At 39.1% G+C, this 24836-nt stretch overlaps 1 protein-coding gene across 3 annotated transcripts in view; it reads left to right on the top strand.

Annotated features, from left to right (window-relative positions):
* ADGRB2 (adhesion G protein-coupled receptor B2) overlaps nucleotides 1–24836 on the top strand; it is a 390112-nt gene that overhangs the window by 346976 nt on the left and 18300 nt on the right. For all 3 annotated transcript variants that reach the window (XM_075264673.1, XM_075264671.1, XM_075264672.1), the window contains exons 17-22: nucleotides 7360–7462; nucleotides 13521–13671; nucleotides 18870–18939; nucleotides 20008–20074; nucleotides 20637–20722; nucleotides 24526–24621. In XM_075264673.1, the coding sequence (XP_075120774.1) occupies nucleotides 7360–7462; nucleotides 13521–13671; nucleotides 18870–18939; nucleotides 20008–20074; nucleotides 20637–20722; nucleotides 24526–24621 (573 nt within the window). The remainder of the gene's footprint in view (nucleotides 1–7359; nucleotides 7463–13520; nucleotides 13672–18869; nucleotides 18940–20007; nucleotides 20075–20636; nucleotides 20723–24525; nucleotides 24622–24836) is intronic.

The following is a 24836-nucleotide window of genomic DNA, read 5'->3' as shown; positions in this document are numbered from 1 at the left end:
ATAATACTGTGTTGGGGCCTACTGCGGAGCATATAATATTGTGTGGGGGGTCTACTGTGGAGCATATAATACGGTCTGGCGGCCACTGTGGACCATATAATACTGTCTGAGAGCCACTGTGGAGCATATAATACTGTCTGGGGAACACTGTGGGTCAGATTGTACTGTGTGGGGGCCTCTTCACTATTTATATTGCATAGCATCCGTTTTATAGCTGACATGTGATCTTAGTACAGGCTATAATACCATTGCATGGTCTCTATAAAATAGATCCTGTGAGATGTAATTAGTGAATGTTAATTGTTCAAAAATACCAAATGCAAAGACCTTTACCTCTCAGTACAAATTTGTTTGTATTATTGAAAGCTCGGTAAAGCCCCATTTACATGATTGTAATTTGTAGGTCCGTAACTGTCCACAATTGTGGATCCGCAGAGTATTTAGGTTAAATTGCCATGTTGGCACTTCATGAGAATTTAGTTGGTTTTGGGTTGCAGTTTGGGCATTCGGTCTCTGAAAGATTCACTATCACTGGCCTAGAGGACTTTTCCAGTTCTTTAAAATTGATGAGCTATCCTTAGAATAGGTCACTAAAGGGGTTGCCTGGGCTAGGTTATTGGATAGAAGGAGTTAAAGAAATGTTACTATGTTGCTCATGGTAAATCTTCAGCACAGTGTGGTACTCTAGAGATGGTTGTATGCTAGTGTGAATTGCATACTACTAGTTGTATTTTTAACCCACTGACCTGTAAAGCAGTATTACACTGCACATGTCCTAAACAACATCTGACACTTTTTCTGTCTGACCCTATTAGCTGTAGCTGGCATCACTGTCTTCCTGCTGGTGCTGGAGGAATAGTTAAAAATCTAATGTGTGTTTTGCTGACTGTCAGCTTTTTTTCACCTCAGATTTAGCTCTATCTGGTCATTCCATCTCTGTTGACCTCCAGACCTCAGAATACCTGCAGCGCTGCCTGAAAGAAAAGTAGCAAAGCAGAAAAGTAAAGAGAATAGCAGAATAAAATGCTAGCACTTTATTAGGGGGCACAGGTCACAAAGATGAGCGCTCATACCATAGAGTTAGTGGAGAGACAGGGCGATTCTGTTCAAAAATATAATGTTGAGGATCCGTAAGAGCAAATTTGTAGCAAATTTATCCCTTGGCTAAATTGTCAAACAGTATGTGCCGCTTATCATAAGTCATGTGTAGTGCGTAGCACAGGCACGGTGACTAGTCACAGTATCCACGGCATGCTCATTCTGTATAGATTGATTTCCCACTTACAAAAGCTAGCTCTATATTCAGACACTCAATGGGATGTCAATCACGACAGTATAGGCATGCTAACAGGTAGAACGCAATTCTAGTACCGCCCAGATCACTATTACGGAGAGTGCGACTTGCTCTTTTTATCCAACATATTGAAAATTCTGATTTATCAGTTGTTTTTTTTTCTCTATACTTTTGGTTTTTCCTGTAAAAAGCTAGTAAGTAATTCATGTTAATAAATTCCCAATGTAATGCCATCCATGCCACATGGTTTCTTTTATATTTTCTGTAAATATTGCATGTTTGTGGCTAAGCTTACTAATACTGATATTGAACATTACTATTAATGGTCAGTTATAAATCATTATTTGGTACATACAGTACATTTTCTGTACACCAATACAGACACACAAAACAAACCTACCAGATTAAATTTTCCATCATTTTCTCAATGAAGAAATTACAGTCCTATGAAAAAGTTTGGGCACCCCTATTAATCTTAATCATTTTTAGTTCTAAATATTTTGGTGTTTGCAACAGCCATTTCAGTTTGATATATCTAATAACTGATGGACACAGTAATATTTCAGGATTGAAATGAGGTTTATTGTACTAACAGAAAATGCGCAATATGCATTAAACCAAAATTTGACCGGTGCAAAAATATGGGCACCTCAACAGAAAAGTGACATTAATATTTAGTACATCCTCCTTTTGCAAAAATAACAGCCTCTAGTCGCTTCCTGTAGCTTTTAATCAGTTCCTGGATCCTGGATGAAGGTATTTTGGACCATTTCTTTCTACAAAACAATTCAAGTTCAGTTAAGTTTGATGGTCGCCGAACATGGACAGCCCGCTCTCAAATGATCTGAAAACAAAGATTGTTCAACATAGTTGTTCAGGGGAAGGATACAAAATGTTGTCTCAGAGATTTAACCTGTCAGTTTCCACTGTGAGGAACATAGTAAGGAAATGGAAGACCACAGGGACAGTTCTTGTAAAGCCCAGATGTGGCAGGCCAAGAAAAATATCAGAAAGGCAGAGAAGAAGAATGGTGAGAACAGTCAAGGACAATCCACAGACCACCTCCAAAGAGCTGCAGCATCATCTTGCTGCAGATGGTGTCACTGTGCATCGGTCAACAATACAGCACACTTTGCACAAATAGAAGCTGTATGGGAGAGTGATGAGAAAGAAGCCGTTTCTGCACGTACGCCACAAATAGAGTTGCCTGAGGTATGAAAAAGCACATTTGGACAAGGCAGCTTCATTTTGGAAACAAAAATTGAGTTGTTTGGTTATAAAAAAAGGCGTTATGCATGGCGTCCAAAAAGAAACAGCATTCCAAGAAAAACACATGCTACCCACTGTAAAATTTGGTGGAGGTTCCATCATGCTTTGGGGCTGTGTGGCCAATGCCAGCATCGGGAATCTTGTTAAAGTTGAGGGTCGCATGGATTCCACTCAGTATCAGCAGATTCTTGAGAATAATGTTCAAGAATCAGTGACGAAGTTGAAGTTACGCCGGGGATGGATATTTCAGCAAGACAATGATCCAAAACACCGCTCCAAATCCTCAGGCATTCATGCAGAGGAACAATTACAATGTTCTGGAATGGCCATCCCAGTCCCCAGACCTGAATATCATTGAACATCTGTGGGATGATTTGAGAGCGGGCTGTCCATGCTCGGCGACCATCTAACTTAACTGAACTTGAATTGTTTGTCCAAAATACCTTTATCCAGGATCCAGGAACTGATTAAAAGCTACAGGAAGCGACTAGAGGCTGTTATCTTTGCAAAAGGAGGATGTACTAAATATTAATGTCACTTTTCTGTTGAGGTGCCCATACTTTTGCACCGGTCAAATTTTGGTTTAATGCATATTGCGCATTTTCTGTTAGTACAATAAACCTCATTTCAATCCTGAAATATTACTGTGTCCATCAGTTATTAGATATGTCAAACTGAAATGGCTGTTGCAAATACCAAAATATTTAGAACTAAAAATGATTAAGATTCATAGGGGTGCCCAAACTTTTTCATAGGACTGTATTTTGACATTATGGTCAATTTTCATTGCTTTAGTCTCGCCATCTGAAAATAAAATGTGTCTGTCATTTACAGAATGCCTTAGGTTATGCAGTTCTTGAATGATGTGATCAATTTCTATTATCTACAAACAATTTTACAGATAATTGTAACCGTTTGTCAGCTTAGCCATACAACATGCAGTACTATGCAAATATGGAAGACTACCATTTCATTTACTTCATTTCCAGAGAAGACAGCTATTACATACCAATTATTCATTTCTAAGTCGAAGAAAATAAGTCTAATGGTGAAAAATTGACTGTAAGTCCTAGTAGACGACCTAAACGTTACACATCACATAAATAGTAAATGTCATTTTTCTTTATTATCCAACCCTTACCTAATGCCTTGTTAGTCTATATGAATATTAGCCCATATGTCTGTTCTTATTTTACTTTTGGCTTGAGATAGCACAAATTGAGTGTTGTCAGATGACTAGCTTGGAATACAAAACCATTACTCATACCAGACAGACAGGGAGGAATTTACTATTCCCTCTATGCCAAGGAGTAGTTTCGGTGCTTTTTTTTAATGTGCAGCCCTTTTTTTGCCAAAGATTCACCACTTTGATCTTTGCTAATTTCACTTGCCTATTTTTATGAAAGGAACAAAGTATAAGGCATCCACATCTTGGTCTTCAACCGTCTCCAACCATTTTCCTAAAAATTTACTGTAACTCATGACAGGAACTTGTCATGGGTAATGACTGAAATCCTTGTAAATTCCTAACTGGCATAGATTTCATTTCTGGTGACCTCCTGTATTGTGCTTGAGGTTGGAGCTTGGAGCCTCTTAATAATTCAGGCACATCTTGTACCAGTCGGGAAATTCATTAAGATTGACATAGGAAACGCCAGTCTTAATAAATTTCCCCCACTGTTTTTATTTTCAAAGAAGGTCATTTTGCTCTGCCTATTTCGGTATATGTTGAGCCAAGAAGAAGGTAAGGAAGTAGACATCTGTAATAGTGTGAAATGTTGGCAAGGGAGAGACTGCTAATAACCTTCAAAGAGCATCACTCCCTCTCATCTGTTCATTACATGACAGTTCATTTCATCAGTGTAATGCTTTTCGTGCAGTATTGCAGGTAAATATCAGTTTTTATATCTGTTTATAGTTCCATTGTTAGAACATTCCTTGATATTGAAAGGCTGAAAAGATGCATATCTGTCAAAAAGTCATTGCTGAAAAAAATTGGAAACCTGACATGTGGATTAAAGTTTTATGGACTGATGAAGCTACATTTGAGATCTTTGAAAGTCATAGAATTTCCTATGTATGCCATTGAAGCAATGAAAACCGCTCTGAACCATGTCTAATAGATATGTAACAACATCTGGAGTTGGTGATGTGGTTTTAATTGAAGAAGTCATGATAGGAGTACATTGAATATGAATATGTACAATGGTATTACCTTTGGGAGGAAATTTCTTTCTTCAGCAAGTCCAGGGCCTCAAGCAAACTTGAAGATCAAACTGGCATATCAAGCAAAGTAGCAACAATGAACTGACCAGCCCTGGGCCTAGACTCCAGGATCATTGAATAAGTTTGGAAGTATATGGATCATGAAAAGCAGAAATAAATATATGTCTAAGCCTGAGGCCACAAGTTACGGGAAAACTGTGTTAAATGTTGAAAATTTTACTGCATTTTTTAAGTCAAAACCAAGTGTGGCATCAAAAGGAATGGGAAAATTAAAGAAAATACTAAGGGCCCCTTCACACGGAGTTTACACTCCGTGTATTCTGTATACGCTCCGCTCATTTTGTACATTTTACACGTGTAAAAATACATGTGTAAAATGTAGTTAGCCATTGAGTTCAATGGCTTTTTTGTATAACGTGCGTCCCCTCGTGCGCGCCTTCTTGCGCGCGCGTCTGTGCACGCGGAACAAGACGCGCGTTATACGAACATGCCATTGAACTGAATGGCTAATCTACATTTTATACGTGTAATTTTACACGTGTAAAATGTACAGAATACACGAGGCATAAACTCCGTGTGAAGGGGCCCTTAGTCTTCTCCATTCTACTAAATATACTCCTGGCTTTGGCTCTAAAAACCACAGTAAAATAATAACAAAATTTTTGCTTTTCCACAACATGTGCCCTCAGCCTAAGGCTGGCCTTACATGAACGTAAGGTAAGTCCGCAAATGGTCCGCAATTGTGGGTTCTCAATTGCGGACCATTTGAGGACACATTGTATTCAGTGCGGCCTCTTACACCACCGGATATTTTATCTGTGGTGTGTCATGCCGTGACTGGGGTCTGCTAGTGGAAAATTTCGCTAGTGGAAAAAAAAGCTAGCAGAATCCATTGAAATCAATGGGAGGCTTTTTTTTCAGCGTGAAAAATTCAACGCCAAATAAAGTGCCATTTTCCTCCGTGTGAATGGACCCTTAATTAGTGTTGCTGATCAGCAAAAATCACTACTGTCGTGTAAGACCAGCCTAACATTGAAGGTGTAAGCTATCTCAAGTCAAAAAGAGTTTTGTCTTTACATCACACCAATAGGTGGTCACTAGAGATGAGCGAACAGTAAAATGTTCGAGATTTGATATTCGTTTCGAGTAGCCCCGCAATATTCGACTACTCGAATCGAATATCGAACCCTATTATAGTCTATGGGGGGAAAATCCTTGTTTCAGGGGTAGGCAACGTTCGATCAAATTATACTTACCAAGTCCATGAGTGAGGGTCGGGCTGGATCCTCCGAGCAGTCTTCTCCTTGCAGCGTCCCCGCGGCGTCTTACGGCTCTTCATTCACTCTGCCAGGCATCGGGCCTGGGCAGAGCCGAGTGCGCATGCCCGCACTACAAGCGGACATGCGCAGTCGACTCTGCCCAGGCCCGATGCCTGGCAGAGTGAATTCAGAGCCGGAAGACGCCGCGGGGAAGCTGTACGGAGAAGACTTCTAAAGGTAGGAGAATAACCAGCGTTGATTGGCCGACTGTATAGCATTCGGCCAATCAATGCTGGTTCTGCATCGAACTTTTAAATTTGAATAGCGAGTGGTACTCGATCAAGTACGAGTATTTCGAATACCGTAGTATTCGATCGAATACCTACTCAATCGAATACTACTCGCTCATCTCTAGTGGTCACACATACATAAACATTTGTAGACAGAATATTGCAACTTTCAAATTGCAAATCAACTTTCAAAGATGGTCATTTTATATCACTCATCTTGTTGAACCATGACAAAAGTAAGGAAGGACACCTCTGTAGTAGAAGCAAGAACCAGCTAGGGGGTCATGCACACAGCTATAATATGTTACTGTACAACCACATATGTCTCTAATGTCATACAGGTTCCATACATATCTGACAGAAGCCATACTCTACCCCATGCATAAGGCAAAATATAAATGTACGCTTAGAACATCCAACATAAATACCTAAGGCTTCATTCAGATTACGTTTTTTATATTTGTTGAACACATCATTTAACAGATGCAAAAAACAGGCACAAACAGATGCAAACAGATGGCCATCCGTTTACATACGCATCAATGTTAAAGAAAAGGGATCTATTTCTGTCTGCTTTTTTTGAAGGATACAAGAACGTGGTATACCATACTTTTGATTCCATCCCCAAAAAAATGAGCAGAAACACCTGTTTTTTTAACATTGAAGGCTATGCAAACAAATTTGCATACCTTTTTTACATCTGTTTAATGGATGTGATAAATCGATGTAAAAAAGCGTAATCTGTATAGAGGCTAAAAACGTTTTGCAGCTATTGGTATAAAAAAAACCTGTTGGCCAATACAAGGCTTCTAGATGAAACTGTAAATTTATTAGAGTGAACTACTTGAACATTTCTGTAAGTTATAAAGTCATTTGTTGTATCTGCCCTTAGAATTTTATCATGCCCTGCTTGCCGGGGAATTATATATGACCAAACTTGTATTTCTGTTACTCTTATTGAATGTTCTGATGGATTGTGAAGCTCCGAGTCTTAACGCACTGTTTCTGCTTTGTATTCTAGATTCATCCGGTCTGAGCGCTCAATCATCCTACTCAATTTTTGTTTGTCCATTCTTGCTTCTAACGTTCTGATTCTGGTGGGACAATCACAAGCCCTCAGTAAAGTGAGAAAAATTCATTGTGTCTGGCTGGGTTAAGAATTGAATAGATTTATTGGAAAGGATGGTTTAAAGCATACTTTGTATTACCTTGTATTATATAAATGGAAGATAGACAGATCCCCTCGAACACGGAAATATGGCTATAGTAACCACTAGTGATGTCACTGGTAATGTGGGAGAGTTACATTCCATAGATACAGACAGTTTACAATTTTATTTTATTTTTTTAATTAGAGTATGAAAATAATAATAATATATTTAAAAACCTGGTTTAACTATTACTATTTATTATGCTTACTTATATAGCGCCATCATATTCCGCAGCGCTTTACAGATATTGTCAGTCACTGATAGGGCTCACAATCTACATTCCCTATCAGTATGTCTTTGGTGTGTGGGAGGAAACTGGAGTACCCAGAGGAAACCCATGCAAACACGGGGAGAACATACAAACTCCTTGCAGCTGTTGCTCTTGGCAGGATTTGAACCCAAGACTCCAGTGCTGCAAGGCTGCAGTGCTAACCACTGAGCCACCATGCATACTAATGTTACAAAAACTTCCTCTGATACTCTGATGACTAATTTTATTTCTGTGTCCCAAAATTATATACACATCCTTAAAGAGGTTGTCCTGAGGTCTAAACTTAACACATATATCAGTGGTTGGATCCCCACTGATCACATGAATAAGGTTCCGCATCAAGTGGCAGTTGAGCATGTGTGCTACTTCTTAATTCAACTGCTGTACTTTGCTTTTCTTTGGCAGTCTAAGGGTCCATTCAAACAGTGGAAAATGGTGAGGAATTTGGCGTGGAATTTCAGTGTTGAAAAAAATAGCCTCCCATTGACTTCAATGCTAGCAGAAAAAGGAACCCATTGAAGACAATGGGAGACTTTTTTTCAGTGCTGAAATTCCACACCAAATTCCTCACCATTTTCCACCATGTGAATGGACCCTCATAGAGATGAATGAAGTGACAGTGTGTATGCTTGACCGCCTCTCCATTCAAACTATGTGGGGGGAGAGGCATGGGGTCACCATTCACATGATCGTTGTGGGTTTCTGCAGTTGGACCCCTGAAAATTGGACACATAATCTATTCTGTGGACAGGTGATAATTTAAAGGGACTATCCCCATTTAAAAGACTCATGTGTGAATCATAACTGGTTATTGGCGAAAGCGTTGGAAATGTATTATCGCCCCTGAAATCAAATATGTGGAAGAGAAATACACGCTACAGTCTTCAGTTTGACAAGCAGACATGCAGATCCTCAGTTGGTGAGTCCCTAATATACTTTAGTATTAGTACAGTATTACCTATTTAGCAACAATTTGGTAAGTAAAGAAACAGAAGTACTGTTTGTGAGGGAATGGCTGGCATTGTAGGGGATCTGGCTTGATGGCAAGTCTTCTGATGACAGACTCCCTTTAATTCTAAGGGAGCATTCACACTACCGTCGGTGTCCAATGGCTAGTGTCTCCTGCTAATGTCCGTGCAAAATCTTGTGCGGACATTAGCATCGGACACTAGCTGTGTCCGTTACATTTTGCATTGATTTAAATAGACAACGGGTGCGTTCTTTTTACTGTCCGTGCCTGTCCTTAAGTGTCTGTTCACAAAGATGCCCAATTTTTCAAGCAGACAGCAAAAACCTACATGTTGAAAAGTCGGACATCTTTGGGAACTAACACTTAAAGGGGTATTCCCATCTACATAATTATTTTTTAATTTGTAGATGATTAAAAGCTAAACATTTTTGCAAATATAAGTCATTAAAAATTCTGCAGAGTTTTAAAGATTTTCTCTAACTTTCTTAGTGGTGACAGTCTTTTATCTTGATTGGTTGCCATGGATATGACCACCAATGCAGAAACTTTCTAAGGTCAGAAAATCAGCCATGATTTTCTTATTATGGCCGGGATATTTTCTGATACATGTAGTGTCCCTGCCTGATAACCCGGCTACAATAAGAAAATCATGGCTGGGTTCCTGACAAGTGCCAGACCATAGAAAGTGTCTGCATTAGTGGTCGTAATCATTGGCAACTGATCAAGATAACAGACTGTCACCACTAAGAAAGCTAGAGAAAATCTTTAAAACTCTGCAGAATTTTTAATTACTTATATTTGCAAAAATGTTTAACTTTTAATTATCTACAAATATAGATATGATTATGTACATGGGAATACCCCTTTAAGGACAGACACGGACAGTAAAACAACGCACCCGATGTCCATTTAAACCAATGCAAAATGTAACGGACACAGCTAGTGTCCGATGCTAATGTCCGCGCAAGATTTTGCGCGAACATTAGCATCGGACACTAGCTGTCGGACACCAACGGTAGTGTGAACACTCCCTTACATTGAAGGAATTTTAAAGGAATTTCAGATTTATTTTTTTTTAATATTGATGACCTATACTTATAGATCATCAATATCAGATCTGTGGGGGTGCTGGGTGAGCTATGCAGTGTAAGCCAAAGCAGAAACCTGATGTCAGAGCCCCTATAATCTGATCCTGATGGCCTATCCTATGGCTAAATCATCATTACCAGAACCCAGCATGCCGCATAAAAAACCCTTTATAGAAAATGAACTACATTCAAGTTATTCAAATGACTATTTCTTTGAATAACTTCAAAAACTGTACATATCTGCTGAGCTGTAAAGATTGTGAGATTAATATGAAGCTGGTTGCAGAGAAAATTCATATGAATTTCTAAAAACATTATGCCTTGTCAATGAACTGACTTGGATTACTGGTCGACATAATGGTACCTAGATATACTAAAATCTCTTGGACCACAAGCATTTGCCCCATAGAATAGGTCATATGAGCTAAATTGCAATGGCTTCTCATTCAGTAAAACTACCTTGATTTCTTTCAGTGTGATAGCTGAATCCAGAAATAGCATGTAAATAATTTGTGCTTTGAGCACATCTGCACTGTGTCCTTCCCACGCACACACTGGTCCTACATATCTTTGTATGCCGGTTGTGCTTTTATTCCTTTCCTACAATGCTTTTTAATCAATATCTGTATTAAGTTACACACTCAGTAATATGCTGCTAGTTATATAGTAGATCCGCAATGCTAGGGGCTAGCAAGGGAAATCAATTTGGGAATGGAGTGGGAGGTGATATGCCACGACTGTATTTTCTTTGTTCATTGCACAAAGAAGAGGAGAAAGATGAATGGATTTGTTGTGCACGTCATTATTACCACAAGTTTATGATAGCTTGTAAAGGTCACCGTGCTGTATCTGTATCTTTCTGATGTATCTTTTACGCTAATGCAACCTGTAGTACTAAGTAATGAGGATTAATAGTACTTATTTCTCTTTTATAGTCATACAATATGCTTTGTAAGTTAAGCTCATCAACACATATAAATATGTTATAATTGATTCCTTATAGTATGTCCTTTTTAGTTTCAGGACTGAATTTTTACTAGATAATAGTAGATATACAGGCTTTAGTACTGTCTATCCCTTTCTGTACATATATTTGTATCCTAAAAATGTCTAAGTTTTTCTAACTATAACATAACAGAAATTAGGCATCATATTCTGAATAGTTTATCACAACACAGCTATATTTTTGGGAATTGGTGAAGGTACTGGGGGAATTAATTATTTGCATCTTTTTTGTGTACATTTACTAAAAAGGTGTGAGAGTGTAATAAACCTTCTGTATATGTACCCCAAAGATGTTGTGGTTCCATTGCTGCCAGATATTTCATAACACATGTCATAAATGTTTATCACTGGGAGAGAAAAGTATTTCAATCAGCACTTTTCTCTCTGCATGATTCATGAAGACACCGCACAGAAACCACACAGACCCCATAGTAGTCTATGGGATCTGTGTGCTTTCATAGCTAACTTCTTTTTATTGCGTTCGGTATTCCGTTTGGTGGTCGGTCCCCAAGTGGACTCCCCGAATGGACTACCGAACGCAGATGTGAACCAGGACATAGACACAATGTAGTCTGTAACATAGTAACATAGCTGATAAGGTTATATAAAGACATAAGTCCAACCTATAAACCTAGCATGTTTCTCCAGGAGACATAGGTAAATATATATTTTTTTAATGAAATCAGTTAGAAGTTAGGCAGGGAAGGGGTTTAATTTAGGGACTGATTTTAAATATATGCCAGACAACCCTTTGAAAGGGGTTCTATCACTAGAATACACTTTTTAAACTAAATACACATAGGAATTGCTTTAAGAAAGGCTATTCTTCTCTTACCTTTATTATTCTTATCCGCGTCACCATTCCTGAGGAATTTCTTCTTCTCTTCTTTATGCAAATTAGTTTTCTCGCAGCACTGGAGGCCTTCCCCAGCGCTCAAACAGCACTGAGGGCATCTCCAGTGCTGCCTGAAAACTCTCCAGCAACTGCCTGTCTTCTTCTCCAGACCACCTCTTCTCTCGCACTCCTCTTCTTTTCTTCATAAAGCACCGACTGCGCATGTCCATCTGCCATTTTACTCTGGCCTCTCCCGTTTAGCCACAGGAAAAATGGCCGATGGATATGCACAGTTGGCGCTTTTTGAAAAACAGAAGAGGAGCATGAGAGAAGAGGTGGAAGGCGGAGAAGAAGACAGAGGACGTCGCTGGAGAGTTGTCAAACAGCACTGGGGACTCCCCTGTGTTGTTTGAGAGCAGAGGAAGGCCCCCAGTACTGTGAGAAAACTCATTTGCATAAGGAAGAAAGAAGATATTTCTCAGGAACGGCGGCGCTGATCAGAATAATAAAGGTACAAGAAAAATAGCCTTTCTTAACGCTATCCCTACATTTATTTAGTTTAAAAAGCGAATCTAGTGAGAGAATCCCTTGTAGTAACAGTCTTGTTGTCTAGATCAGTTGGCACTGGATACGACCATAAATACAGAACCTTTCTAAGCTCAGAAAATCAGTCATGATGTTCTGACCAGGATATCTTCTCATACAGGTAGTGCCCCTGCCTAATAACCCAGTTACGATAAGGACATCATGGTTGGGTTTTTGACAAAAGTCCCAGACCATAGGAAGTTTCTGCATTTGTGGTCATATCCATTGGCACCGATCTAGACAACATACTGTCAGCACTAAGATGGTTAGAGAAAATCTTTAAAACCCTGCAGAATACTCAACTACTTATGTTTGAAAAAATATTTAACTTTTAATTATGTATAAATATGGATATGATTATGTTCATGGGAATACCCCTTTATGGAAAGGATTATAATCCTGATTTCTATGTTAGTGTGGAGTGATAGTGAAACTTTACAGCCCATTTACCACATACACCATCGTCCTCAGTATTTGTCTCTTGTATTTTCCGACTGGCAGTTAATCACAAGTAGCCCATGTGCCTATGTGGGAGATGCCTAATGCTGGCCATGCACATAATACATGTAGTGTCACACATATGCTTATTCAGCTGACAGCTATGTCACCAGATTCCCCAATATAGATGCTCGTGCTGTGAATGGGGAGAGCAGGGAAAGCTGATCCAAGATACTTGTACAGTAGAGGTGAGACCCCCACACACATTACATGGTTGACTAGCCGACAATCATCTTATGTGTATGACCAGCTTTAAACACACACAGTATACAGTTTTGCCCATGTTATGTGAGTTATACTTTTCATTTCCAATTGAATTCACAGTTTATAGCCCAGCACGATGAGGAAACAAATAATTGTGACTGTTCTAGACCAAAATGTAACAGACTGATCAGGCAAAAATAATGTAAGGTAATTATGTATTAAAGGTGGAGTTACCCAAGTGTAATAGTTATAGGGGACAATATCTTAGTAAACATCCTACAAATGAACAGATGACTTTATGAGCTTGTAGTAGAAAGGGAAACTATTACGTTTCACATGGATGGATGTTAAAATTACATTAAGGACATTTGGAGCAGTAGCCGTGGGCTCAAGTTAAATGAAAAAGAATTCTATAGCTCCTCTTTCAGCTTGGATTGTTGAAAAGCATAGACATAAAGAAAAATGCCTATCAACCAATAAACTTGTACTAAATACTGCTCTCTGTCTCCCTGCAGGCTGTCTGTGCTTTGATCGCTGCTTTTTTGCACTTTTTCTTTCTTTCCTCCTTTTGCTGGGTACTGACTGAGGCCTGGCAGTCCTACCTAGCTGTAATTGGGCAAATGAGGACCCGTCTGGTCCGGAAACGCTTTCTGTGCCTGGGATGGGGTAAGTACCATTTCCATGCTGGATTTTACTAGGAGCATTTTAAAGCAAATATGGATGGAACAAACTGTAATTTGACTTTTAATTACTTAAACAGTTTCAAGAAACTTTATCTTAAAGTTTTCAATGGATTTTTATGAATTTTGTGATAAGATATCACACAGCTAGTTATCAGACTCAGTGTCTGAAAATGTAGAAACAAAATGTTAACAGGGGCTAGGCATTATGGGCCAGATTTATTAAGACAGGTGTTTTGTATGTCAGTCTTAATGGGATTCTATCATTAGAATCCCTTTTTATAAGATAAGATAAGATAATCCTTTAATAGTCCCACAATGGGGAAATTTCAGTGATACAGTTTCATAGATGGTACAGTAGTATATAACAAGAGAGAAAAACACATACAAGCTCATGGTAGATAGAGAAATCCTAGGAATCATAGCAACTAAAAAGAAAGAAACACAGACACACTGCAGGATCATTTAGTTCTCTGTGTGAAGTGATGTTAATAATACAGCCGAATGTGGTTGGAGGACATGAGGAAGGGGGTCACAGCATGTAGATATAACAGGCAAAAAACGTTTTTTGCAGAGGTGGGGGACATATGCAGCTATCATGATAACATGTGGCAGTTCCATTGGTAGGTGGTGAGATCTCATGCTCACAGCTGATAGTTCGGTATCTTGCATCAGCGCTATTGTCCATTAACCACAAAAAAAGCCCCAAATATCCTTCATCACAAGCCCTCCTCTTCCTTTCTTCTTACCACTGTGTTCTACTGCCCAGAGAGGTCTGAAGCCATCCAGGTAGACAGGGTGCTGCTCTCTTGCCAAGCTTCCATAAACACATGGGTAGGTGGGTGATGGTAGGTTCCCAGGCTGTAACAGAGTCTCACGTGTCCACAGTAAAAGAAAGAAATACCAGTCAGCTGTAGGCATCTTCACACATCAGCAATAGACTCCAAAAATCATCTCCTTGAAAAGAAGAAGTCCACACTTCCATGTAGGTTTCTCCTTCATGCCACATGGTGTCCATACTGGCCTTAGCTCCTGGGGGGGGGAATGGTAACAGGCACATGTGCAACTCCAGGTCTTGGGTCATTGTCCATGCTTAACAATAGAAACAAAAGGAACAAAATACTCCACAGGATCTTCCATTCAATTTATAGTTGCTAATTCATAGTGCTAGTTTGTTTAGTTACAGGATTCTTGAAGATACAGAGAAAAAGAGTGAAAAAGGAAAGATAAAGGTTGCTCCCAGCTTGGAGCACTGTATCAGGCAGCCAACCCGTCGGAATAGCCTTTAGAAAGGCTATTCCTGCCCTACCTTTCTTTTTCTGATGCCCGCTGCTGTTCCTGAGAATTTTCTTTTTTATTCCTTATGCAAATGAGTCTTCAGAAAGCGCAGGGGGTATTCCCTGTGATCACTGAAGACTCTCCAGCGACTCCTCTGTCTTCGTCTACTGACATCTCTCCACCACATTATCAGTTGCATCATCAGCTGGCAGAGCCAACTGCGCAAGTCAGTTCGGCCATTTTCCTGTGGCCTCTTACACAATCGTCCGTTCGGCCAGAGGAAAATGGCCCAACTGACATGCGCAGTCAGTTCTGCTGGGTGATGATGCGGCAGAGAGGAGTGGGCTGAAGAAGACAGAGGTGCTGGAGTGCCTTCAGTGAGCACAGGGGGAACGCCTCTTGTGCTTTCTGAAGACTCATTTGCATAAGAAATAAAAAAGAGAATTCTCAGGAATGGTGACGCGAGTGACCATAGCTTGTCTGCTGCAGTACAGTATATTAGATTTGCAGGCACAGTCCAGCTTAAACAGCTCTCCTGAAGGAGCCCAGATCCTTGCATGCAGACCCCTACTAATATACTAATGTAATATATTATTGCTGTGTGACATCACATTTTTACTGTTGAATAAAATGCCTCTTTTCGTATACTTCCTCACCACTCACAAACTGTAAATTGACATTTTTTTTTCAATGTAAAAAAAGAAAAAAAAAATGTTTACTGTAATGAAAGGGTTGTTGCTATAGAAACCCTGGACAGAACTTGATAATGACATTTTCATTGTAAGTACAAGCTATACCTACAGAGACGTGAAATTTCAGATGTAACAAGTACTAACTTGTCTGCGACAGGATGACAATACTGTTTGTGGAACTACTGTCTCACATTTATGGACACATTTTAGAAACCAACTTAGAGATGAGCGAACACTGTTCGGAACAGTCGTTCCGAACAGCACGCTCCCATAGAAATGAATGGAAGCGGCCGGCACGCGGGGGGTTAAGCGGCCGGCCGCCAGCAAAGTCTGCGTGCCAGGTGCTTCCATTCATTTCTATGGGAGCGTGCTGTTCGGATCGGCTGATCCGAACAGTGTTTGCTCATCTCTATGACGTGAACACATTTTAGAAAAAAATCATGTTTTGTTTTATTTTTGTCCTATTTATCTGACGTGAACATTTGTAAACCAAATTAAATCACAATTAAGGCCCCGACTGGTGCAGAGAATGAGACATTTATGAAGAGTGTAAGGCCTCATCATTGCATCAATGGAAATCTGACAATTAGAGTGATTATATGTATGTAGCGCCAAGGTGTCCCTGCTCTGGTCCCCCGCACGTCCTACCATGCTCTTGCCTATATTAGAACAATGTGGCAAGCATGGTGCCAAATGGGGAATGTGGCGCACTTTGGTGCAAGAAAGAACTTTCCACCAAATGTGTGACACAATATCATCCCTCTACACAAAAACCTGACATAGAGAGATACATTTGCTCCAATATGTTTCAATGAGTTTCAAAAAAGTAGAAAAAATATTGACAGGTTTCCTTTTACCCAAGCCACACCCACTGGTCAAGCTTATCTAAAAATAAATAGTCTAAAGCTAGATGTTCCTAAAATGCAGCTGTTTTAGACCAGAAGTCAGGCTCCTCTTCTTTACCATCCTCTGGACCGGACATGTGCAGATGTACAGCTTTTTTGTGATATGATATCACAAAGTGATGTAGTCTCTATCCTATATTTGTCTCAGCGTGGCTATGTTATCCAGCTCGAAAAGGATTTGCTATCATGGCAAGGGATTTGCTAGCCTTTTGCAATACTGTATTAAATTAGTTTAATAAGAAAGTGTAGTCCATAACTAAGTTATAGCTAAATTAAAGTGTACCTTCAGTTATTAACAACATTACATATGTGAATAGTGTATGTGAAAATAAGAAACTTTGTAATATAGCTTAATGAAGAAATAATGTTTCCTTCTTCACTTTTCAGGCTGAGTTACTTTCTACATATTAGTGTATGAAGAGGGGAGGGAAGAGAAAGAGGGTGCTGGAAAAGACACTCAAATAATTGCTGCAGCAACACTCTGTTACTCTGTTACTCTTATAACACAGATAGACTTGAAGATAAGAGGCTACCAGTGCACAGAATGAGGCAATAAATCAATTAGCCAGCTGAAGAAGTCTTTTTCTCCATAGAGATGTATTAAATGCCCCTTCACACGGATGATACGCTGGCTGATTGTGAACATGCAAACGTTCCGAATCAGCGGCGTTTAAAACAGGTCCCATTGCTTTCTATGGGAGCCGGCATACGTGCGCTCCCCATAGAAATTAATGGGCTGCTTTTACGCACCGTGTATTCTGTATACGCTCTGCTCATTTTGTTCATTTTACACATGTAAAAATACACGTGTAAAATGTAGTTAGCCATTGAGTTCAATGGCTTTTTCGTATAATGCGCGTCCTTCTGCGCGCAAAAAGACGTGCGTTATAAGAAAATGCCATTGAACTCAATGGCTAACTACATTTTACACGTGTATTTTTACACGTGTAAAATGTACAGAATACATGGAGCATAAATTCCATGTGAAGGGTCCCTAGGCTGTACAGAGAGACAAATGTCTATGTAAATAAGTATTCTTAGCGAAGATAAGGAGGAGGAAAGCAATTTAATAATTGGAGAAGCAAACAGATATCCTTCATAGGATAAATTACAAAGTTTCGTATATTCACATGTACTTTTCATTTGTGAATGTTCATAACTGGAGGTATACTTTTGAGGGTGAACACATCTGTGTGAAATAAGTTTTCTTTATTGATGCAATTGTTTGATTTTTACTTTAAATAATGAAGATTTGGGGCTTCAAATTTTTACTTAAAAAAAAAAAAAAGACTCCAAAAATAGGATATTAGATATCAGATTGGTGGGGTACAACACCCAGCACCTCTATTGATCAGATATTCTCAGAAGAATGAGAATGGATCAAGAAAGCAGACAGCTCTGTTCTCTGTGTAGTGGTCAGACCTGGTTACTGCAGGCCAGTTGCCATTAATTTAATGGGAGTTAAGCTGCAGTGGCTCGGTTCAGTCACTGCTTAGAAAATTTATACTAAGCTGTAGAAGTCCACCTTTCAAGCAACAGGAAGAAGTCTTCACATTTCTACAGCTAAGTCTCTGTTTCTCTACCGAGGCTTGTGTAGTTGTTTTGGCAAAGGTTGGAGCACCTTATTCTAGTGCAGCATTGAGAGACCTGGACTATCAGTTGTTTAAGTTTTTATTATTCAGGACTGTCTGTTTCATGCTCCATTTTCTATGTATTACCTGCCCGGATCAGTTTATTAGTGGGGGGTTGGGTTTTGGTTTTGGTCCACCACTGATCAGATCTGATTTTTAGCCTGGATAACCTCTTTAAGGCCATTAAACATGGGCTGGCGTTAGATGTCCATCAATCAGTTGACAAAGAAGCAAATTCTTGTTTGTTGTTGCTCACATCTTTTATGTAGGTATAAAAATCATTGTAAGCAGCACATAAGCTCATGTAAAATAGGGGTGTGCAACTAACAATATGCCATCTGTAAGAGGGTGAATGATCGTATTAGCTATTATTCTAACCCAAAATGTACAATTGATCCATTTTAATGTTGCAGAAAATCTGCATATGCAATAGGACTTTTAATTAAACATCTAGGATTGTGCTCTGATAATGCTTCTTAATATTTTGGTCTCCTTTAAAAAATAAACAAAAAAAAAAACTATTCAATGATGAAGAAAGATATATAAGTCATAAATGTGTGCATGCATTTACTAAAAACCCTAATACGCTTTGTAAATCATAGACAGATTTTTCTAAGACTATTTCAGGTCAGTGCAATAGTCATTTCTTCCTCTCAACTAATATGTTCTCTTCCCCAGGGCTACCAGCTCTTGTGGTTGCAGTTTCTGTTGGTTTTACCAGAACAAAAGGCTATGGGACCCCCCATTAGTAAGTGATACACCATGTCTGATGTTTCCAGTAGGTAGTAATTATTGCATCTTTATAGCTGAAAATGATTTCTAAATGACTTTGCTAATAATGGCTGGCTCATAACTACACTAAATCCCTCTGCTGCATAGGATGTACTTGACCTTTATGCCATATGCCTATTCCTTTCCTAATTGTCTATCATTTTTAATGTTTTTCTTTGTATAACATGATAATACACTGTAAATAACTGAAAGGGTATTTGAATTATAATGAAAAGTTGAAATATGTACGGCATCTTGCTGAGCAGTCCGTTCTCTGGCTGTATAAGCATACGTGGTTTCTCATCAATTTTTCTACTGCTAAAATCCTCATTGTGGGTGCAGCACATTTTATATATCTCCAATAAAGGGAGTATAATAAGGAGCAGTCTACACTCCTCCCTATCCATTACTAGTACAATTGACTTCATTACATGTAATTCTGCTAGGAGTAACTGTAAAATAGCAAAAAAAATAGCTGAATAAAGCCAAACAGAATATGACATAGGGGGATTCAGGGACACTGGAGTACAAATACAGGCCATAATTCAGCTAAAAAGATTCCTAATAAAGAAAAAGATAAATCTATGATTAGTCGGGAAGATTACTTGCTGTCTGTGACTAGCATCTCATCTGTAATAACACAGGATACAGAAGTAGATAAAAGTACATAAGTAAACTTTTATTACATGGTAAGCTGTGAGATTGTACAGAATATTGTCAGTCCAGTGCACAGAGAAAGCCGTTTGCAGAGTGTGGCATTTGTGAGGGAAACCAACCCCTCTCCATTCACTGTTTAAAGAGAGAGCAGTCCCTACTTCCAATCACTTGAAGCCATCTTAAGCCTTATGTATTTATGGAAGGACCTTCTCTATTAACAGGGATTGAACAGCACATAAGCTAGAACATAGTGCATCATATTTTGGTCCTGAATCACGTTTTATTAAATGATACTAAGTTGATTGAAAAGTTAGTGAACATTTAATTGTATTAACTTTCTACATTGTGTCCCTTTATCACCACAATGTTGTGTTTCTGTGGCTTCTAGTTGCTGGTTGTCTCTGGAAGGGGGACTGCTCTACGCCTTTGTGGGACCAGCAGCAGTCATTGTTCTGGTAAGTAGTATTTTACTCTATGATTGTACCATACACAGTATATCATTTGGGGCGCCACTGCTCAGGTCTTTGTTTACTGTTGCCCATGTGATATAAATTCAGCCCAGTAAACAAGACTGATAATAAGGCTGGAAAGGTGCTGCTGGAAAAAAAGGGGAACTCCACAGATAAGTAATGCCTTGATTGTTATTTTACACTCTTGCCTACCTTTATCCCAAATAGGTGTGAGTTTGGATAGTCCCCTTTATTGAATTCATTGAATATCTCTAGTTACATTTTTTTTTGTTTGTTTTTCATTGAACAATTTAGACTATGACACGTTGGACATTAATAATAAAATCTGTCTACCAGCTAAGTTGACCTTGATGCCCATAGCAAGCAATCAGGGTTTGGCTTTAAGTTCTTTTTTGCAGAGGGCTTATCAGCTCACCTTGACATGTCCGTGTGCCTTTCTTACTCTTTAAATGACTGAGTTCAGGGAAGTGTTGTCACTTGAGATCAATGGTTCAGACCCTTAATAGGTGGGTTTTTCACTTATCTTCTGCTGACTTGTGTCTCATAGGTGAACATGCTGATTGGCATTATTGTCTTCAATAAACTAATGTCTCGGGATGGGATTTCAGACAAATCCAAAAAGCAGAGGGCAGGGTGAGTGCATTTCTCTGTTTCCAGAAAAATCTTGAAAGTCGCATTTTTGATCCTGCTTTATATGTCCTGGCATATTCCTTCATGTGTTATGTTATGGGTCTGTTTTGCGATGTGTGTATTGACTGAGGATATGTTTTGTATCCTCCTAATGTTAGTGTCTATCTGTAAAGCTAGTGTGTACCTGCACTCTTTGTTAAAGTGCACTAGTCACCAGATAAAGGGACCTACAACTATGGGCTTCTGTAAAGTAGGTGCCTACTCATGCTGTAAAAGGATGGCTGAATAAACCTCAGAAATCTGGAAAAATCTCTTTTAATAGTTAAATAGCTGTAAGCGCATCTACGGTTTCCGCTACAGTAACTGAGTTTTGGCTGGGTAGTGGTTGTAGTGTGTAACAGAATACTGTTTCTACTACTACTCTTTAGTATTTCCCTACCTTTTATAGTTCAGAGCTGTTTATTGAGTGCTGGTAGAACCAAGTGTTTAAGCTTCTTAAAGGAGTTATCCAGCTTCCAAAAATTACCTGCAAATACATCCACAGCTAAACACTCACTGTTCCCTTGTACAGCCTTTGATTGGCTTTATTTTGCTTGCTGATCCTTGTATCCCTGTTATTTAGATGCAGTGAATCTTTGAACAAACTACTGTTCCCATAGTTCTCCTTCCTGCTCTCCCTTCTTCACTGTCCTCTGCAAAAAAAATGACAGGTAATAAATCACATCCATGGTCACATGATGCTGTGATGTTTTGTTTGCAAGCTCACTCCCCCTCCCTCCTGTGAGCAGCAAACAGAGAGTGAGAGCAGGAGGATGAATCATGGGAAATGTAGTTTGCTCACAGATTGACTTTATGTACATAACAGTGACACAAGGAGCAGCAAGTAAAATAAAGCCAAGAAAAGACAGCACAAAGAACAGTGAGGATTTAGCACTACTATGGATGTATTTGCAGATAATTTTTAAAAGCTGGATATCCCCTTTAAAGAGGACCTTTCATCACTTGGGGCACATTCGGTTTTATATAACGCTAGAAAGTTGACAGTGCGCTGAATTCAGTGCACTGTCGGCTTTCACAATCTGTGCCCCCGGTGAAGAGCTATCTGTGACGGTAACCGTAGCTCTTCAACATCAGAAGGGCATTTCTGACAGTCAGTCAGGAACTCTCTTCCTCATAGCAGCGCCTATAGCGCTGTACTGTGAGACCGGGGAGGAACGCCCCCTCCCCTCCTGATAATACTTGTCCATAGACGAGTACTGGGGAGGCTTTCCTCCCCGCTCTCACAGTACAGCTCTATAGGCGCTGCTATGAGGAAGGGGGTTCCTGACTGATTGTTAGAAACGCCCTTCTGATGGTGATGAGCTACGGTTATCGGCACCGATAGCTCTTCACCTGGGGCACAGAACGGGAATTCAGCGCACTGTCAACTTTCTAGCGGTATATAAAACTGCATGTGCCCCCAAGTGATGAAAGGTCCTCTTTAAGGGTGTTTTCCTGATGCCCAGGGTTGTAAGTTTACCATTTTGATGACAGATGCACTTTAAATAGCAGCAAATTTTTAGCCACCTTTCTTAGATCTTTTGATAATTTAACTTCTTAATTTAGATAAAATGTTTTAGGCATTTTCAATTCTGACATAACTCTGTGTATGATTTTTCATGTTAAGTATAATAAGGAAATATCTGATGACATAATGAATTTTAAAACGGTTTTAATGCATGTTAATATATCTATTTTGTAAGCTATAAAATTAGCAATAAAGTGATGGCTTCTTTTATCTCAGGTCCCTTAAACACTCTTAATTACTCTAATTCTTGTCACCTTCTAACTTGTTCCAGTAAATGGTGATAAAGTCATCTATGTGAGAACCTTGGATGGTGTCGGAGTTACTAATAGTAACAGTAACTTATTTGTAGATGTAATGAGAAGGGAAATCTTAGGTATCAGCACAAAACCAGCCAACTACTTTTAGTATTATATATATATATATATATATATATATATATATATATATATGTAAGCAGATTACTGTGTTCTTATGATACAGTGGGCAGTTGTGTGGTACACTATGGACATATACGGCAGAAAAATCTCATGACATATATATGCCAAGAGTACACCACAGATGTGGCTTTTATTGAGGATTTACATTATTATAAATCCATACAATATACATCCACTACTGAACAATAGCAGAATGTAGAATTGCCTTAGTAACATTCTTATCAACCGGCATGGTATAAAGATGGTGGCTGGTCCATAAATAGCTGTAGGTCTGACCATGGACTGACCATCAATTGATGGCCCAATTTGGCCATGGACTTTTTTTGCAGTAAGTGGTTGTGCAGGATTAGAAAACCTGACCGATTGCTGTTTCTCAGTAAGTGACATTAAGTCCGTTGGTCACATGGCCATGTTGTAGTTCAGTTTCCTTAATTTTTAAGGGACCAACAGACATAGGGTTAATTCCTGAGAAGAGGAAAGCAGCTGTATTTTCTAATTTTGAAAATCTTTAATTTTCCTTCTAATTTAACATAATCCGAGATATGTGGCGCATGATGACCAGCTTTGAAAAAAAAAACCCTGTTTTTACCATGCTCTGTCAGGAGATGTAGTGTATATGCTAAGCTTGTGTGTCCTATGTGGCCACCTAGTGGTTGTGAGTTGCAGGCTGTCCAGGGGTTTTGCTAACACATTTTATTGCAATGAATTTGTAACCTGATGAATTGAAGTCCTAAGTTAATTCAAGTGTAATAAAAAGGGGGAAATTGGCTCTTCCTAATGTAATATTACCTGACAAAGCACACAGTGCAAGCTTGAATAATATTGCCAGTGTTTATGTCAAGAAATAAAAAGATCTTTTATATTTATTCCTTTACGTGGTGGGCATGTTGCAGTTGTGTACTTAAATCATACTGCTGCCAAAAGAAATGTGCAGATTCACACTTGCAGAAGAAATGTATATTGTAATTGTTCCATGTGTGTCCTGTATCAGTGAGTATGTGTGTGTTAAGGTTTGTTGCTGTGTGTAGATGCAATGTACCATCCCCCTTCAGTGAAACACTAGTTATGGGTCACAGATCCCAGGTCATTTATGTAATTGCAATTGATCCAAAAAGCAGAATTCAATTGACTACTATAAAGTATAGAAGTTTCTCTCCAGATACTGTTGGATGACAAGAACTGGTTGTATGGTAGAATAGCATCTGGAGAGAGACGGATGGGCTAAGCCAAAATACAAATGTGGCGTAAAGGTGATGGAGGTTCCCCTTCCTTGTATCCATCTCATGCTAACCAGGTTCTGCCTTCCTGCCAGTCCAGAGCTGATCTAACACACTTCCTTTTATTTCTCTCTCCCATCTTCGCTCTATTATCTCTTTCTTGTGTGCCCCATACAACCTTGTGGCTTTTCCCTTCTGTCTCTGTATTCCTCATATCTGCTCCTTCCTGTCTATCCTTGCCGCCCTGACCTCCTTCATGCCCCCATGTACTCTAATTATGTATGATGGATTTTATATTGATGTGTAAATGTGTCTTCTTTTATGCATGCATAAAAATGACATCTTTTTGCATGATAATATACAATATGTGTTATGCGTCTTTGTATTATTTGGTATCACCTTTTTTAATTTTATTATATTATATATAAAATCTGCCAATCTATCTGCATTTGTGTTTTTTGGACGCAACATTCTGCAACTCCTTACCTTGCTATAAAATATTTCTATTTTCCCTCTGGTTCTTTTTTTCCCACTAAATCCTCACTATTCTGCATGGTCTTGGCTTGTTGTGATGTGGTGTTGCAGAATTGAGATATCCTGCAGGAACCTGCCGCTGATATGTTCCACTTGTGGAGTTCTGCCCAGCGCAAATCTGTCCGCAGCTACTGCCAACAATGCTGTGTTAGTCTTTTCTCCTCTCCTTTTGGCTTCCTTTAGTTACACAAAAGCACCATTACATATAACGCATACATACTGAAGCCTACTGACATACACACGTGCACAGTCATACAGTGTCAGTGTTAAAGAAAACCGAACTCAGGCTACCTTCCCTTCTACAGCATTCACATTAAAAGACTATTGCTATGGTATTCTCCTTTGAGAATGGAACATTTCCC

The sequence above is a fragment of the Leptodactylus fuscus genome, chromosome 2 (assembly GCF_031893055.1).
Source record: "Leptodactylus fuscus isolate aLepFus1 chromosome 2, aLepFus1.hap2, whole genome shotgun sequence".
Lineage (NCBI taxonomy): Eukaryota > Metazoa > Chordata > Amphibia > Anura > Leptodactylidae > Leptodactylus > Leptodactylus fuscus.
This window is presented reverse-complemented; position numbering and strand designations above follow the sequence as displayed.